Source organism: Moschus berezovskii, chromosome 17, assembly GCF_049115385.1.
Source record: "Moschus berezovskii isolate FMDL1 chromosome 17, NW_MosBer_1.0, whole genome shotgun sequence".
Classification (NCBI taxonomy): Eukaryota; Metazoa; Chordata; class Mammalia; order Artiodactyla; family Moschidae; genus Moschus; species Moschus berezovskii.
Window position 1 is genome coordinate 9,144,132 of NC_142476.1, and position 19,745 is coordinate 9,163,876.

At 36.9% G+C, this 19,745-nt stretch overlaps 1 protein-coding gene across 6 annotated transcripts in view; it reads left to right on the plus strand.

The window, feature by feature from the left end:
- KCNT2 (potassium sodium-activated channel subfamily T member 2) overlaps window positions 1-19,745 on the plus strand; it is a 448,004-nt gene that overhangs the window by 422,931 nt on the left and 5,328 nt on the right. For 5 of the 6 annotated variants that reach the window (XM_088845012.1, XM_088845010.1, XM_088845011.1 and 2 more), the window contains one exon: window positions 18,179-18,263. In XM_088845012.1, the coding sequence (XP_088701138.1) occupies window positions 18,179-18,263 (85 nt within the window). Of the gene's footprint in view, window positions 1-14,017; window positions 14,041-17,468; window positions 17,509-18,178; window positions 18,264-19,745 lie in introns of all 6 variants that reach the window. The other variant, XM_088845009.1, reaches the window with a different exon arrangement.

Consider the following 19,745-nt stretch of genomic DNA (forward strand, 5'->3'; position numbering starts at 1 on the left):
CACATCTGACCTCCTAGAGACAATTATGAACATGATATTAAAAAGAAAGGATTGAAAATTTTAAATATTTGCTCAGGTTTCCAGGCACCGTGTTGATCCCATTACAAGAATTACCTTAATTTTAATTTTCACAAAAACTCTTCCATTTTAGAGATAAGGAAACTAAATAACTTGCTAATTAGCTTGGTAATAGCCTGACTGAGGGTTATATCCAGTTCTGTCTGGCTCCAAAGCCTGTTTTACACACATACACACAAACTGTATCTCATTTTAGAAGCCTGGGATAAAATAAATTTGTGGCATTGCTAAGTCAGTAACTAAATGGATAAGCTACAAATGAATGAAAATGTTTCTATAAAATTTGTTTATAGTTAGTTATGATCCAGAAACACAGAGCCTTCAAAACTTTAATCTGAAACTCCAACAGTGCTTGATCTCTTGTAGTGCAGGTATGTCTCAGTGAGTGTTATGCTCTTACACTGAGCATAATATAGATACGTTGCATCTTTGTTTAGTTGCTCAGTCCTGACCGACTCTTTTGCAACTCCATGGACTAGCCCGCCAGGCTCCTCTGTCCATGGGATCTCCATGGACAAGAATGCTGGAGTGGGTCACCATTTCCTATTCCAGGGTATCTTCCCAACCCAGGATCAAACCCAGGTATCCTGCATTGGCAGACAAATTCTTTACCACTGAGCCACCAGGGAAGCCCCAAGCTCTATATTAGATACCTCTAATAACATAAAGATTATGAAGAATATTTGGAATCTAACATCTCAGGGACCTCTGAACTTCTTCACTTATTCTTAATTCAGAATAATTTATCCATTCAACAGATTTTATTAGGTTGTCTTCTGAGTTCCAGACACTGGGAATAAAACAATGACCTATTCAGACAAGACCTCTGCATTTATGGAATTTATATTCTAGTGGCAGCCAGCAGATTTGTTGCATTATTTAATTTCTTAAGGATATTTTCTTATTTGCGAAGATGAAGTAATAATCCCTATGTTGTGGGTTTGTCCTGAAGAGCAAATGGGATAATGAATAATAAATAATGTGCTTAGCCCAGAACTGGCATTCAGCTCATCCACCCATCTACTGTATGTCTAAGAACTGCATGTCTATCTGTGTTTTATATATGAAAATAGTATGATTTTTTTGTTTGTTTGCACCTTTGGGAGGAAATCCAGTAACTGCATGTTGATTGCATGAACAACCAGAGTGCTTACAGATGAGAAAACAGGGTCTCAGATATAAACTATTTCCTTGGGTAACCCAACCCTAGTGTACACTTGAGTTAGTGCTTTAACTTGTGACTTTTGATTCCATATCTTTTTGTGTCTCTGCTGGACCACTTATCTTTCCTACATTACTGTCAGTATTTTGTAGCACTTTACACATTTGAAATGTTTTTAAGTGCTTTAAAATAATTCATGATGATTGATTTAACCATTAGTCTTAATCTACTATGTCTTGAATAAGTCTGGCCTGATTCAAGAGCATGAGCAGATTTATTTTGATATATTAGATATGAGATAGAAAGGACAGGGAAAGGGAAAGTCACAGGATAACTTTTGAGGGCTCTAGCTTGAGCAAGTAGTTCATAATCGTGGCATTCACTGAGCTTAGAAGAGTACTTGGGGTGTAGATAATACATTTAATTTGAGTGCCTGGAAGATTTCATATGGATAATTATCCATAAGAAGCAAGATTTCCACTGGATGGTGTTCAAGAAAAAGAAATGAGATGTGTTTATAGACTTTGACATCATCAGCCTGTAGATTTTAAGTAAGGTGATAGATGGCTTCCCCAGTGGCTCAGAGGTAAAGAATCAGCCTGCGACTCAGGAGACGTGGGTTCAATGGTTGGATCAGAAAGATCCCTTGGAGGAGGGCATGACAACCCACTCCAGTATTCTTGCCTGGAGAATCCCATGGACAGAGGAGCCTAGAGGGCTACAGTCCATAAGGTCGCAAAGAGTCAGACACAACTGAAGCAACTTAGCATGTGTGCACACAAGGTGATAGAAGCTGGTGGAATAACCCCAGATGACAGACTACAGGAGAACTCTAGAAAATACTCACATTTCTGAAATGATGAGGGAAGAAGTAGCTAAAAAAAAAAAGAAAAACAAGAGACTGAAGTGTCTAGAACTGAGTTATCCAAAATATGTAGCATAGTACAATATTATGCTATCAATTGGTTATGTGATTTATTATTGCATTGATCTTTTATATCTTTTGAAGGCAGGTGAGGCCTTGTATAGTCAGACGCTGGTCACTTCCAGTCATGAGAAATTTTATCTTCGACCCCAATGTGATATAAACTTGTATTTCCTATGTGCTTTATGATATAAAAACTGTTGAAATTTTGGAGTAGAGAAGGAATGATTAATAGTGCAGAAAGTACAGTAATATGTCATTGCTGACCTTGGTTAAGTGTCAGTCAGATAGCATGTGTGAAAGGCAGATCCGAGTAGCTTGATTAATAAATTAAGACTTGAATATAGTAGATTTCATATATTAGGGACCCCAAGGTAATAGAATTTTAATCTTCTGTCTATTGCTCCAAAATCTATTGCTTCCATTGCCAAAGTATCATGGTACAAGATGCAGGCTGAAATGTCGGTCATTTTGTCCACATTCCATCCAGGAGGAAGGAGGGTGAGGCCAGAGAAGAAAGGATTATCTCCTCAGTTAAAAAACAGTACCAAGTAGCTGCATACACGATTTCCATTACGTTCCACTGGCAAGCTGTATGCTTTGTTTTCAATGGCCTAAATCTAATATTACAGATGACAAATGGCTCTTGAGAGACAATTATCAGTCTCTGCCAGAATGGTTATTTTTTTTTTTACAAAATTTTATTCTGAAGGAGAGCTGGGAAATATGGAAGTAGCTGGATGAGGAAGTGGACAGGGAAGAGGGATTGTTTTATTTTTTAAGAGCAAAGAGGTATGACCATGTTTAAATAATAAGATTAAGCTACCAGTGGAGAAGTTGAAAGAAAACACAGGAAAAAGAACGCAGTTGGAGCCCTTGCTTAGATACTTGGAAGTGAAGAAAAGATGAGTGTTTTAAAATGCACAAACTTGTAGGTGTTTGTCAGGAAGTTGAGTAATATTTTACATGATAGTAAGAGGTAAAATCCTTTGCTGAGAATGATGGCAAGAGTAAAAGGGTGAGTGTTTTAAAGATAAGCCAGAATGTTTGAAGTCTCAGGGGAAAGGGTGTCCTTTCTGTGCAAGACTGAACTTCTTGTCTTATTCTTCATTTTTTAAATTTATAATATAGAGAATTTCAGACATGAATAAATGTAGAAAGATTAGTATGATAAACCTTTCTGTTGTTTAGCTGCTAAGTCCTGTCCTACTCTTTTGTGACCCCATGGACTGTAGCCCACCAGGCCCCTCTGTCTATGGTATTTTCCAGGTAAGAACACTGGAGTAGGTAGCCATTTCCTTCTCCAGGGCTCTTCCCAACCCAGCGATCAAGCCCGTGTCTCCTGCATTGCAGGTGGATTCCTTACCGCTGAGCCACCAGGGAAGCCCTAAGGAACCTGCATATACTCATTTTTCAACTTCAATAATTATCAGGTCAATTATTATCAGATATTGTTCCATGTATGTGCCCAGTAATTTCCTTCACATCTCATATTAATTTCAGATACATTTCAGATCCATATATTTTGTTTAAGTGCTAAATTAAAGAAAATATAGCCACATGCCATTTTCACACTTAAAAACAATTTTAATATCATCAAGTATTCACTTAGTGTTCAACTTTTTCCAGTGATCTCACAAATGTCATGATTTTTAACACTTTTTATATAAATCAGGATCAATTAAAGTCCATTCACGGAGATGGGTGACAAGTTTGTTAAGTCACTTTTAAGTTTCCCACATCTTGTATTTTTCTTACTCAATCTGTTTCTTAAAGAAACTCACTCTGTGGTTTCCTAGACTCTGAATCTCCAGGCTAAATTGGTTCATTCTATCCTCTGTCTTTTCTTTTTTTAACTATTTTCTGTTACTATTATGAATTCCTAGATATAAATGTATTTTATGTTTTTATATGCATGTTATTAATTATTCATCATATTCTAAATTTGACCACTGGAAGCCTCTTCAGATAGCTTGCTGAGTCCTTTTGTCATGACATCAACCATATGTGATAGACTTGCCTTGCTCTCTGTAGGACTAAATGCTCCCCACCTAAATTAAGTCATCTCTCCCAGGATCACTCAAAATGCTAATCAAATTTTAGAGATATTCATTTTGCTGTGTTTGTCACTTTTTCTAAGTTTCTTGGGGAGAGCTAAAAGATTAGGCAGAAGATAGGTAGACAGATAAACAATTTCACCAGTTCATCAAGAAATTTACAATTAAGATGCAGGCTACTGGGTTTTTATTTAACTTTTTCTGTCCTATAGCTGTACTTTCTACTATGCCAAGATTATGCTCGTCAACAACAATAGAAATGATGGAATTATAAAATTCATATTACTTTTTCACAATTTATATAAAACAGTCTCAGAATAAAAATACAGTGCTACTCTTAACAGTATAATTGCCAAAGCATGAATTTTTAGTGTACTCCTTATAGACTAGCCCAACAGGAATTTTTATTAAAATAATTCCAAGTCTTGAAAAAGTTCTTGCTATAGTTATACCATCAGTTGGATATCAAGTTAGATTCATTTCTGTTTTCAAGGTTTAAGAATTTCTTTTCCTAAAATTTGACTTTGTTTTTTTTTAGTGATGTAAACTTTGTGCACAATTCAAAGCCAAATATTTCATACAAGTTATACTCAAAAAAAATTAATATCACTCTGCATCACTTCTACACAGTCTCCTTTTTTCATGGGTAACTTTTTTTAACTTTATGGTATATTCTTCTGTGTATAAATATAAACTTTAAAATGTAGTTGGTAGCATGATATGTTCCTTTCTCTTTTTCCCACATTGCTTCTTCCACTTAATGGTATATCTTGGAGACCACTGATTTAGTAGAATATAGAAATAGTTTTTATTTCTTTTCGCAGCTGTCTAGTGCTTCATTGTATAGAGGTATAATAGTCTATTAAACTAGTTCTTTATGCCTTTTCTAATTACGAAGAGTCTTGCAATAAATAGGCATATGCATACATCTTTTTGTATTTTTTCCCAGTGTACCTTTGGGATGGATATCTAAAAGTGAGATTATTGGATTAGAGGTTAAATGTATATAATTTTGTTATTAGAAAATTTTTCATCTTTAAATGTGTATGATTTTTCATTTCTACCAGCAAAGTATGAAAGACTATTTACCCAGATTCTTACCAGCAGAAAGTCATTAGACTTTTATGTGTTTTGGCATTCTAATAGATTATTTAAGAGGTATCTCAGTGTGCCTTCTTATTATAATGAGGTATAGCATCTTTTCATGTGATTAAGAGTCATTTTCAGTGAATTGTTTTCATTTCTAGCCAATTTTATAGATTTATTTCTGTTTTTAATAATTTAGAGGGGGCTTTCCAGGTGGCACAGTGGTTGAAGAATCAACCTGCCAATGCAGGAGACACAAGAGACGCAGGTTCCATCACTGGATCAGGGAGATCCCCTGGAATAGGAGATAAGCAACCCACTCCAGTTTCTTCCCTGGGAAATCCCATGGACGGAGTAACCTGGTGGGCCACCATTCATGCAGTTACGAAATGTAGGACACAGTTGAGCAACTGAGCACTCACACACACACACAGTCACATTGGGTAAATTAGAACTATAGCTATTAATTGCAGATATTTCTTTCTCAGCCTAGTTTTTTCCTATACTTCCGTTATTTAATATTTTAATCTTTTTAAATTGTTTCCATTATTATTGATCTATTTTGAGTAACAGGGACACTTTCTCTCTTCCAATTTAGAGGGGAATTCTCCTATGTTTTTCATGACTTATTTGGTTTCACCTTTGGCATTCAAATTTGAGCTGGTGGCTCAGAGGTTAAAGCATCTGCCTGCAATACAGGAGACCCGGGTTCGATCCTGGGAAGATCCTGGGAAGATCCCCTGGAGAAGGAAATGGCAACCCACTCCAGTATTCTTGACTGCAGAATCCCATGGAGGGAGGAGCCTGGTGGGCTACAGTCCCTGGGTTCAATCCTGGGAAGATCCCTGGAGAAGGAAATGGCAACCCACTCCAGTATTCTTGCCTGCAGAATCCCACTGAGGGAGGAGCCTGGTGGGCTACAGTCCATGGGGTCGCAAAGAGTCAGACACAACTGAGCAACTTCACTTTGCACTCAAATATATGATCTATTTGGAACTTATCCTGGTATATTTGGTAGGCAAGGGAACGCATTTTTGTATTTTCTAAGACAATTTTCTACATTGAGTTATATGATGTGCTGTGCTATGCTTAGTCATCCAGTTCTGTCCTACTCTTTGTGACCTCATGGGCTGTAGCCCACCAGGCTCCTCTGTCCATGGGGATTCTCCAGGAAAGAATACTGGAGTGGGTTGCCATGCCCTCCTCCAGGAGACCTTCCCAACCCAGGGATCGAACCCAGGTTTCCCACATTGCTGATAAATTTACCCTCTGAGCCACTAGGGAAGCCCTTAATTATGTGATACCATTTACTAAAATGCACACCCCATTCCATTGATTTTTAGATACTGCTTTTAGCAGATCTCAAATTCATACATGCTATTGTGTCTATTTCTAGACTTTCTCTTTGTTACAGTGGTCTGTGCCTGTTCTTACAAAAATCACCCACTGTTTTAACTGCAGTTATTTTAGTGTATTTTAATATCTGGTAGGGGAGATCCAACCAGTCCATTCTAAAGGAGATCAGTCCTGGGTGTTCATTGGAAGGACTGATGCTAAAGCTGAAACTCCAATACTTTGGCCACCTCATGTGACGAGTTGACTCACTGGAAAAGACTCTGATGCTGGGAGAGATTGGGGGCAGGAGGAGACGGGGACGACAGAGAATGAGATGGCTTGATGGCATCACCGACTGGACGGACATGAGTTTGAGTGAACTCAGGGAGTTGGTGATGGACAGGGAGGCCTGGCGTGCTGTGATTCATGGTATCACAAAGAGTCGGACACGACTGAGCGACTGAACTGAACTGAGGGCTAGGGACCAGAGAAGGCAATGGCATCCCACTCCAGTACTCTTGCCTAAACTCCCATGGACAGAGGAGCCTGGTAGGCTGCAGTCCATGGGATCACTAAGAGTCAGACACGACTGAGCGACTTCCCTGTCACTTTTCACTTTCATGCATTGGAGAAGGAAATGACAACCTACTCCAATGTTCTTGCCTGAAGACTCCCAGGGACGGGGGAGCCTGGTGGGCTGCCATCTGTGGGGTTGCACAGAGTCAGACACGACTGAAGCAACTTGGCAGCAGCAGCAGCAGAACACTTTCTAACACCATCAGTTCAGTTCAGTCACTCAGTCATGACTGACTCTTTGCGACCCCGTGAATCACAGCACGCCAGGCCTCCCTGTCCATCACCAACTCCCAGAGTTCACTCAAACTCATGTCCATAGAGTCGGTGATGCCATCCAGCCATCTCATTCTTTGTCGTCCCCTTCTTCACCCGCCCCCAATCCTTCCCAGGATCAGAGTCTTTTCCAGTGAGTCCACTGTTCGCATGAGGTGGCCAAAGTATTGGAGTTTCAGCTTTAGCATCAGTCCTTCCAATGAACACTCAGGATCGATCTCCTTTAGAATGAACTGGTTGGATCTCCTTGCAGTCCAAGGGACTGTCAAGAGTCTTCTCCAACACCACAGTTCAAAAGCATCAATTCTTCAGCGATCAGCTTTCTTCACAGTCCAACTCTCACATCCATACATGAAACTCAAAATGGCTTAAAAATCTAAATGTAAGAGCAGGAACTATAAAACCCCTAGAGGAAAACATAGGCAAAACACTCTCTGACATAAATCACAGCAGGATATCGGACATGACTGACGTGACTTTGCAGTAGCAGCGGCAGGGCTAGGGACATTTCACTCTTCTTTGTCAGTCTTTGCCTAACTATATTTAGATATTTTTTCTTCTGAATTAATTTTATAATTAAATTATTTGTTTCAGAAGAAAATAAAGGATTATTTCCTTCTACTTTTAGTCCTCCTCCTTCCTAGTTCTTTCAAATCCAAATTCTATCATCTAAACCCACTCTCCAAATATGTCATATTTCTCCCTTTCTTTCCTATTAGTTCCTCTTCTAAGGAAATCATGCCTTCTTCCCTTAATCCTGAAACAAACACATGTCCACATATGTGTGCACACACACTCCTTACTCTTCAATTTGTCTCTTGTGTTTTCTTTTATCTACTAATTACATTCCATGCCTTCGCATCATCACCTCGTGTTTACTCTCAACACACTTCTTCTCTACCCCTTTTCTGAGACACTATCAGATAGAAAGGATTCTTACTTTCCTTCATCTGTCTGCAGCAGTATCCTTTCCCAGATCTTCTTTCTCTTTCTGAAAAATTACCAAACTTGCAGAACAATGCTGCTTTATAAATGATACATTAGAAATGTTTTTTTATACTGTTTAAAGAAAAAATTATATCTCGAATAATAGGAAATAATAAACACTGAAAATGCTTAAAAGCTAAAAAAACACTAAATTGTTAATTTTTGACAAGTAACCTTGCTTCCTGAAGGCACAGATTATCTCTCACTTATTTTTTTTTATCATATTCAATTCCAAAAGAAAGGTAATTCTTTAAAACCAAAGGATAAGTTTTTAATATTTCCTGATACAGCCTGTGTCTACAGGTTAGGTTGAAATAATGCAAATGCTTGTGCATGTATTGGAGTGTCAGCTTTAGCATCGGTCCTTCCAGTGAACACCCTGGACTAATCTCCTTTAGAATGGACTGGTTGGATCTCCTTGCAGTCCAAGGGACTCTCAAGAGTCTTCTCCAATACCACAGTTCAAAAGCATCAATTCTTCGGCGATCCACTTTCTTCAAAGTCCAACTCCCACATCCATACATGACCGCTGAAATGTGCCCTAAATCTAAAAAATTTACTAGTGGAGCACATCTGGCCTCAAGGGTTTGGGAGACAGAATGAGTACCTGCATGTCTTGAGAAATTAACTAATGTGATGACCCACAAATTCTGCTTTTATTGAATTTTTTTGGAAAATGCCTTCAATATAATTTTAAAAACTTACCTCAAAGTTCATGGCATTATATACTAACTGGCCGTGTGTCCTTGGATAAGTCACTGTCTCCCTGAACATCATGTATTTTAACCAACAAATAAGGTAATCAGGTTTTCCCAAAGAGATGTGATATAAAATAATTGACTGCAAAGGACAAAAGATTCTTCAATCTATAAGCTATACTGTACATATACATATACAATCATTATTTTGTGTTAATAACTGGCATTATTCTTCAACTATTTATTTGGCTCTGATACTCACTAAAATTATTATTGATAACCATTGAAATATTCTTAACTATTAGTATGACACACACTTTAAATATTTTATATTATATATTTTATATAGTTATATATTACATATATAATTATATATTTTATATATTATATAAATATATTGGCCATTATAAATTGTCAAGTAAGTGTTCCTAGTATGACCAGTGCTGCAAGTTCTGATTTTGACATGAATACCTTTGTTTCATACTGTTAGTAAACAAGGGAATGTCAATGGGGGGAAAAATCCTTTTAAGTGACAGAGGTAACTACTAGTTAGACATGGCTTTCATTACATCCATGAGGAAGCCTTAGTTTCTTTGTTAAATAAGTTTATAATTTGCCTGAAATAATTTACAGATTAACCAAGAGCTGGTTTTATAGTTAACATGGTGACTTTAATTCTTAGTCATTCTCTTTTTTATGGGATAGAAACAAGCAAAATTAATAGGAAAGAATTGTTATTCCCACTCAAACCTAAGATATATATTGTGGTGGTGGTAGCAGTAATAGTAATAATAATATCATCAACTTCTATTTTTAGATTCTTATAAATCATTGATCATTTTCACATGTTTTAATTAAAAATTCCCCCAAATTCTAATCAATAGGTCAAGTACATTTTCTAGTAAAAGGTTGTAAATTTGTCCTGAACATATTACCAAAGAGGGAAAGGCACCAAACTTAGATATTTTTCTAAAATATTGTATAACATTTAGCACATAGGAAGAATAATATAAGTATCTGAGATCACTATAATGATTTCAATAATTTATTTATATTAATTTATTTCAAAAGAAATAGACTGATACTGAATTTTTACTGTTTTTTGAAATATATAATTTACCATTTCCCAATATGAGTAAAACAGTATTGATATGTACAATCAGTATACTGCCAGTATAGATTTCAAGAAAATAGATGATTTTATGTTATTCTGTATTTCCAGAACTGAAAATATACTGTATTTCCATTCTCACAAGGAAGCAGCACAGGAGGATAAAACCAGGGGTTTTATGTTAATCTCATTCTGTACATGGAATGTTAATAGAAAGAAACAAACTCAGCAGTTTCCTTAATAGATAAAGTGAGGAAGCTTTCAAAAGAGGTAATTGCTGAGATGATAATGATTTAGGATAAACGCAATTATTTCTGCAATGAATTTACCATATCTCCCTAAAGTAAAACTGTAAAAGTTTTGTTTCCTGGAGTTGTATCATAACCTTCCCAGAACATTAATTTCTCAATGATGTCAATATTTTTACATAATTTAACTCCATGGTAAACTTAATTGCACTTAATAATACATGTTTTTTATCCTTACACCTGGAAATCAAATATTGTGCTTTGTCATCTAAGAAAAATGTGGACATTTGAATAAAATAAAATATTTTTGTCATTGAGAAAAAATTTAATTAGTTGAATGAACACTTTCAACATTTTATGAGTTCAGCATTTTAATATGAGTTTCTATAAATAGTCAATGAGAGCAAAAATGAGCTTTCTAAATGCATTGAAACAACAAGAAGTTCCCAATTGTGATGCTTGTTTATAGCCTCAATTTAAATAACTAGAAAAAATATAAACCAATAGTGTACAGGGGTTGGAAAAAATCAGCATATAACTTTGTTACCAGAGAAAAGGTTAACAAATGATTGAGGCCTTTTACAGGCTGGAAGTCATGTAAATGAACCCTAAACAAGAAAATATGACCAGTACCAGTAGAAAAAAAATCAGTCAACAGATTCATAAAATATGAATATTGAGGTAGTTATTATAATACAATATGATCTATATGTTAGATGGTAGAGGAAAACAGAATGATAAGGAGAAAAATTGAAGACATGAAGCTGAAATAGGATAGAATTTGTAATACTTTACTTTTCTGTATTTTACTTGGAAAATATATATTTTTCCAAGTAAAATGTATATTGCATGGGATTTACATAAAAATAACTACTGCAGAATAAAAACATCAATGAACATAAAGCCATAGCAATAGACTACCCAAAATGCAGAATAAAGAAGAAAAGAAAAAGTAAAAACCTTGAAAAGGTGGTGCTAGCTACTTGTGGTATAATATGGAGTAATTTCATAATTGGAGTAACAGGAGGAAGAGAATGAATATTTGAAGAACTAATGATCAGCATTTTTGTCCAAATTTGGTGGGAACTCTATTCAAGATCTCAGAAGCTCAGTGAAGCTCAAGCAGTATAAATATAACAAGGAAAATAATGCCAAGACACAATATTAAAAAATTGCTGAAAGTCAATGATAAAATACCTCAAAAAGAGCAGAAGGAAATGGCTCCTTCCTTTCATGAGGAAGAGACAAATATCAGGACAGTAGAGACTTTCATGTCAGAAACTTCTCAAACCAAATCACAACTGAGAAACTTGTTTCAAGTACTGAAAAAAATCTACCTAATACACCATACATAGCAAAAGTATCTTTCTGAACTAAAAGCAAATAAGGACAGGTGTAAAAAACAAAAGATGAGAACATTTGTCAACAACAGCTCTGCAGTATGAAAGAAATTGTTAAAAGAAATTCTTAAGATAGAAGAAAAATAATGCCAGTGGAACTTTAGATCTAAACAAAATAAGTAAGCATATGTACTCTTGCCTGGAAAATCCCATGGGTGGAGGAGCCTGGTAGGCTGCAGTCCATGGGGTCGCAAAGAGTCGGACACAACTGAGCGACTTCACTTTCACTTTTCACTTTCATGCATTGGAGAAGGAAATGGCAACCTACTCCAGTGTTCTTGCCTGGAGAATCCCAGGGACAGGGGAGCCTGGTGGGCTGCCATCTATGGGGTCACATAGCATCGCACACGACTGAGCAACTGAACTGAACTGAACTGATGGGCAAATGTAAAAGATATATTTCTATTTTTAAAATTTTGTTCAAAAATCATTTACCATTTATGACAAACATTATAAGTTTTATAATATATACATATAGAAGCAAAAGTGTATGGCAATAATAAATAATAAGGAAGAAATAGAATATAGTAAGTTTGTTAATGGCTTCCCAGTTGGTGCTATTGGTAAAGAACCTGTGTGCCAGTGCAGGAGACATAAGAGATACGGGTTCAATCCGTGGTTGGGGAAGATCCCCTGGAGGAGAACATGCAACTCACTCCAGTACAGTTGCCTGGAGAATCATGTGGACCGAGGAGCCTGAAGACACAGTTCATAGGGTTGCAAACAGTCAGACATGACTGAAGTGACTTAGCACACACGCAAGTTTGTTAAATTATATGCAAGGTGATGTGCTATTTAAGAGTAGACAGTGAAAAATTAAAGCTGTGTATTTTAAGCCCTAGAGCAAGGGACAGCAAATGGTAGCATGCCAGTTTTTGGAAAAAATAAAAACAATCATTCTTACTGATTTTTGCATTTTCTATGGCTGCTTCCACTTTCCATTTGAAAAAGTTTAAGTACAGCAGAGCTCATATGGCCTGAAAAGTCTGAAATGTTAACTATTTGGTTATTTAAAAAACAATTGCCAACCAATGACCTAGAGAAGCTACAAAAAAGAAAAATCAAAGAGATATAACTAATAACCAATATTTCAAATAAAATGGAATGATTATAAGAAGAACTGTGTAAAACCTCAGTTAATCCAAAGAAGGCAGAGAAAAAAGAAAGAGGCACAAAGAACATCCGGAACAAGTGAAATACAACTGCAAGATGGTAGATTTAAATCCTACTATATTGATTCTTGATACCAGGGAAGCCTGTCATGCTGCAGTCCACGGGGTATCAAAGAATTGGACGTGACAACAACAATATTAATATTTATATAACATATAAATGGATTAAACATTTCAACTCTCTTCCCTGGTGGCTCAGAGGTTAAAGCGTCTGCCTCCAATGCAGGAGACCTGGGTTTGATCCCTGGGTCGGGCAGATACCCTGGAGAAGGAAATGGTAACCCACTCCAGTATTCTTGCCTGGAGAATCCCATGGACAGAGGAGCCTTGTAGGCTACAGTCCACAGGGTCGCAGAGTTGGACACGACTGAGCAACTTCACTTTCACTTTCCAAACATTTCAATTAAGAGGCAGAAGTCATCAGATGGGATTAAAAGAAGCAATACCCAGCTTTGTTGTCTAAAAGAAATACTTAAAATGTAAAGAAAGAAATAGATGAAAAGTAAAAGCATATAATTATATTTTATGTAATCCCAATTCTAAGGAAAACTTGAATGACTGCATTAATATTAAAGTAGATCCATGCAACAGCTTGGATACTCAACAAAAAGATTTCACAAAGGGGAAAAAAAACCTTTCAAAAACACACTGTAAGATCCTAGCAGAGTGAATGTTTCTACAAATCAGTGTTTCTAAGGGTGGGCATGAGAGGAAGGAATTGACTGCAAAAGGTCAGGAGGGAACTTTCTGTCATTACAGAAATATTCCATGTCATAATTATGGTAGAGGTTGCATTATGCTATGCAGTGTCAAAACTCATTTCATGTGCATTTGGAATTAGTGAATTTCAACAGAATATTAATGAATATCCTAAGATAACGTCAATAACATGCTTAAAATCATATAGAGAGTTTATAGCTAACTTGTTATCAGTTCAGTTCAGTTCAGTTCAGTAGCTCAGTTGTGTCTGACTCTTTGCGACCCCATGAATCACAGCACGCCAGGCCTCCCTGTCCATCACCAACTCCCAGAGTTCTCAAACTCATGTTCATCGAGTCAGTGATGCCATCCAGCCATCTCATTCTCTGTTGTCCCCTTCTCCTCATGCCCCCAGTCCCTCCCAGCATCAGAGTCTTTTCCAGTGACTCAACTCTTCACATGAGGTGGCCAAAGTATTGGAATTTCAGCTTTAGCATCGGTCCTTCCAGTGAACACCCAGGACTGATCTCCTTTAGAATGGACTGATTGGATCTCCTTGCAGTCCAAGGGACTCTCAAGAGTCTTCTCCAGCACCACAGTTCAAAAGCATCAATTCTTCAGCAATCCACTTTCTTCACAGTCCAACTCTCACATCCATACATGACCACTGGAAAAACCATAGCCTTGACTAGAACTTTGATGGAAAAGTAATGTCTCTGCTTTTTAATATGCTATCTATGTTGGTCATAACTTTCCTTCCAAGGAGTAAGCGTCTTTTAATTTTATGCTGCAATCAGCAGCAGTGATTTTGGAGCCCCCAAAAATAAAGTCTGCCACTGTTTCCACTGTTTCCCCAGCTATTTCCCATGAAGTGATGGGACCAGATGCCATGATCTTCGTTTTCTGAATGTTGAGTTTTAAGCCAACTTTTTCACTCTCCTCTTTCACTTTCATCAAGAGGTTTTTTAGTTCCTCTTCATGTGAATCTGTAGACTTGGCCTGTCTTGTTTATTGTTGTCTCCAGATTTAGGATTATTTGTGACTAATCATACCTGAAAGTGGAGTGAAATTCGCTCATTCCTGTCTCTTTGTGACCCCATGGACTATACCCTGCCAGGCTCCTCTGTCCATGGAATTCTCCAGGCAAGAATACTGGAATGGGTAGCCATTCCCTTCTCTGGGGGATCTTCCCAACCCATGGATTGAACCCAAGTTTCCCACATTGCAGGCAGATTCTTTAACATCTAAGCCACCAGGGAAGCACAATCATGCCTAGTTAACATCATTAAACGACCAAACTGGAGAACAAAGTAACAAAAATCATGTGATAAATTATGATCATCAACTAATGATAAAAATGCCTCCTGTAAGTCATTTGGGAGTACTAGAGGATGGCAGCAAAATTGAAAACCATACTTATTTTTAAATCAGATAATATGTTCAATACATTTTTCTTCAATCTCAGACATTCAGTTCAGTTCAGTTCAGTTCAGTCGCTCAGTCGTGTCCGACTCTCCGCGACCCCATGAATCACAGCACGCCAGGCCTCCCTGTCCATCACCAACTCCCGGAGTACACTCAAACTCATGTCCACAGAGTCGGTGATGCCATCCAGCCATCTCATTCTCCGTCGTCCCCTTCTCCTCCCGCCCCCAACCTTTCCCAGCATCAGAGTCTTTTCCAGTGAGTCAACTCGTCTCATGAGGTGGCCAAAGTATTGGAGTTTCAGCTTTAGCATCAGTCCCTCCAATGAACATCCAGGATTGATCTCCTTTAGAATGGACTGGTTGGATCTCCTTGCAGTATAAGGGACTCTCAAGAGTCTTCTCCAACACCACAGTTCAAAAGCATCGATTCTTCGGCGATCAGCTTTCTTCACAGTCCAACTCTCACATCCATACATGACCACGGGAAAAACCATTGCCTTGACTAGACGGACCTTGGTCGGCAAAGTAATGTCTCTGCTTTTCAATATACTATCAAGGTTGGTCATAACTTTCCTTCCAAGGAGCAAGCGTCTTTTAATTTCATGGCTGCAATCAGCATCTGCAGTGATTTTGGAGCCCAAAAAAACAAAGTCTGACACTGTTTCCACTGTTTTTCCATCTCAGACATTACTTCAGGTGAATTACCTTTAAGCTTAAAGTAGTATGCATGCTCAGTTGCTGAGTCGTGTCTGACTCTTTGTGACCCCATGGACTGGACTGTAGTCTACAAGGCTCCTCTCTCCATGGGATTTCCCAGGCAAGAATACTGGAGTGGTTTGCCATTCCCTCCTCTAGGGTATCTTCCCGACTGTCTCCTTTGTGGACAGATGGATTCCTTACCATTGAACCACCTGGGAAGTAGTATATTCAACTATTAAAATGAAAATAAATAAATAAGGTCTTTCCAAAATCTTTTGGAGTTTGTACAGAAATGTATTTATTTTACTTTTTCACATTATCAACTAGATGGTATTTGAGAGCCAAATGTGGTGGAGATTTTCTAATGACCTGTTACGTTTCAGGGCATCATGCTTCAGTCTCCAGGATACAGTATTAACTGCTGTTAATTTACTTAGCCTATGTGGAAATTCATACAAAGGAGAAATTTTTCAAGAAGAATACATATGTCAGAATTGCTTTCTGTATAAAAAAAGGATTCTGGTAATCTCCTGCCCATACAATATGCTTTGAGGTGAAATTGCACCTTATTTGGAGTAAGCTTGTTATACACTCATTGGAATTCCAAGCTCCAGCGTTTTGAATTAGCCGTAACTACACACCCCCTAGTATGACTGGCAGATTTAGCAAAAAGAAATATAGGATGCCTAGTTAAATTTGAATTTCAGATAAACAACAAATGATTTTTAGTATAAGCATGTTACATTCGATATTTAGTATATAAATATGCTTAAACTTGTTAATTTTTAGTCTGAATTTCAGATTTCACAGGGCATTCTCTATTTTGCCTGGCAACCTTATCCCCATAGCAGGATACAGTTCCTTGTGTCTTCCCTGGGATTATGCAACCGAATATATTCCTTTATTTGAATATTAATTTGATAATCTTATGATTATAATATTTTACTGGAAAACTTACTGGAGGCTTCAATTATACTGCAGTTTAACTGCCTTGTAAGATAAGGATTTTTATTTATAGACTTAAATATGTCACATCTGCATATCAACTTGAAAGATCGTAACTGAAAATACTATCTTTCAAAGTCGAGTGACAGTTTTCTAGTTAGAAGCAGATTGTGATAGGTATTATTTTATGAAAATAATATATATATTCCAGTGTAGAAAATTATTAGAATCATCTGTATTGGCCTAAAATTATCTTTAATTTTATGCAGTTATTTTCATGTTGATGTATCTCTATTAGTATGAAATACAGTTTTAGATTTTTGGATGAAACTGGAAAATTTATTATCACTTTTAGGAGCCAAGCTTATCTTAACTGAAGTAACTAGAGAGGACTGTGGCTCTAGAGCAGGTTTTGAAACAGTGCCCTTCTAGCTTAAAATCTTTACCCTTGGGAGGATTAATATTTATTGAGTATGTGTCCTCAAGCCTCTGTATTTACACCTTCTTGTAGCCTTGGAAACTATAAAACCTCAATCCCAAAGCTGTTTCATTTTCCTTTCCAATGTCAAGTCAGCTCTCCAAACTTGAAGTCTGATGATGTCTTCAGAGTGAATTGTCAAAACTTAAAGGGCACAGCTGTTTATTTTTAGAATATGAATTGCTTTAGAGAAAAAGCAAATGATCCAGTGGTACATTTCCCTTGAAATTGACAGATAAATCTGATCCACAGGACTGTGTATTCTTTCAGAATACTACCATGTTTTATATCAGACATTTTGTGTAAGGAAATCAAATGTACTTAGGGTTTTCATGCTATTTAGTTACATATCTGTCGTATTTTTTAAAACACAATGTCATTAGATGATTTTTTTTGCAGTATTTTCCATATGAATGTTCCTGTCTGGGATGGCCATCTATAACCACAATTTTTTATAATTATTAAAGCATAGCAAATCAAGTAAACATCCTGTCTAGCCATTTCTGTATTAGAAATACTTTTTTAGACTTACAAAAAGTATTAGCATAATAGCTTACAAGGTAGCTTATAACTATGGTTCTTTTGAACAGAATTAGATACTTTATTTTTTAACATTTATTGGAACAGAAAATGAGTAGCTGTCAGATGTTTCTAGTGACAGTAATTTGAAAATAGTCAAAGTTATATAAACAGTCATACTGTGGGAAAAACTATAGCAAGTTATTATTGACAACTATGTGGTTTAAAGGTAAGATGCTCTGCAATAATTCCCATAATTTTCTGTAAGTGGTATAACTAACTTGGCATTTGTTCATCTTCTAGATGAAATGAATGATCATCAAAATACCCTCTCCTACATCCTGATAAATCCATCTCCAGATACCAGACTGGAGCTGAATGATGTTGTGTAAGTTGATGTATCTCACATAAGGCCTGTATTTTCAGAAAAGCACAAATTTATTTATTTTTATATTTTTATTTCCCTATAATAGCCCCATATTGTTCTTGTGACATAAATATTTAGAAAATCTCAGTCTAATTTTGGTGTTCAATAAACAAATGCATTTTGTGCACTGCATTGTGTATTGCTGTGTGTTGTACTATACAAAAGCATCATAGAATGGTAGAAGTATAGAAAACAGCTTGAGTTTTGTTTTCAATATATTGAGCAAATATACATTTGGACAAATGATAGAAAATCTGTGGAATAAAAAGAAGAAAGAAGTTCAAAGGAAAACCTAAAATATCCCACACTAGCTAATTCTAAATCCCTTAGACTTTTGCAAAGCCAAGGTAAAACTGGTCAAAATCTCTATTAGAAAAGGGTCTATGGTAGTAATTTGTATTATGCATGTTCACAAAAGTGTTAAAGAGCTGTTTTAAAAGTGTGGTCTATATATCATGACTTCGTCACATGAGTTAAACATGGATTAAATGAGATAGTGTTTTTCTAAACTCAGGAAAGAAGGCATTATTGTGAGTTACTCTGATTATGAAGATGGAGGACTTGAACTAGACTCAGGATAGATAGGATTTGTGCAGGTGGAGAGGAGAGAACATTCCAGAACAGGGAGATAGCTTGAGAAAATGCACTACCTGGGCATCGCATAATGTGTGCCAGCTGGCAATACTACAGAGCTTAGTGTGACCAGACTAAAAGCTTCGTATTGTTAGCATTTGCATTGCTAATAACTAGTTAAATATGATATTTAGTTCAGTTCAGTCGCTCAGTTGTGTCCAACTCTCTGTGCCTCCATGGACTGCAGCACTCCAGGCTTCCCTGTCCATCACCAACTACTGGAGCCTACTCAAACTCATGTCCATTGAGTCGGTTATGCCATCCAACCATCTCATCCTCTGTCACCCTCTTCTCCTGCCTTCAATCTTTCCTACATCAGGGTCTTTTCAAATGAGTCAGTTCTTTGCAGTATTGGAAATATATTAAACCTAACTTTGTAAGGACCTTAGATTAGAAAATAAAGAATTTATGCTCAATCTTCTAGGTAATAAGAGCACTTGGATATATGAGCAGGAAGGTAGCAAAAATTTAGAAAAGTCATTTAGTCGGCTGTTGATGTAAGCCTAGGAGAGAAATTCCTTAAGAGAATCTGCCCCTGAGATCCATGGTTCTAAGGTTTTTCTAGATCAAGGCCTGCTTACACAAGTTAACTCCAGATTGTATTAGTGACATAAAACCAATGCCAAATATTCAAAAGAATTGGTGGGTGTTAGGTCCACAGGATGGAGAAGGCAATGGCACCCCACTCTAGTACTCTTGCCTGGAAAATCACATGGGCAGAGAAGCCTGGTAGGCTGCAGTCCATGGGGTTGTGAAGAGTCGGATACGACTGAGCGACTTCACTTTCACTTTTCACTTTCATGCATTGGA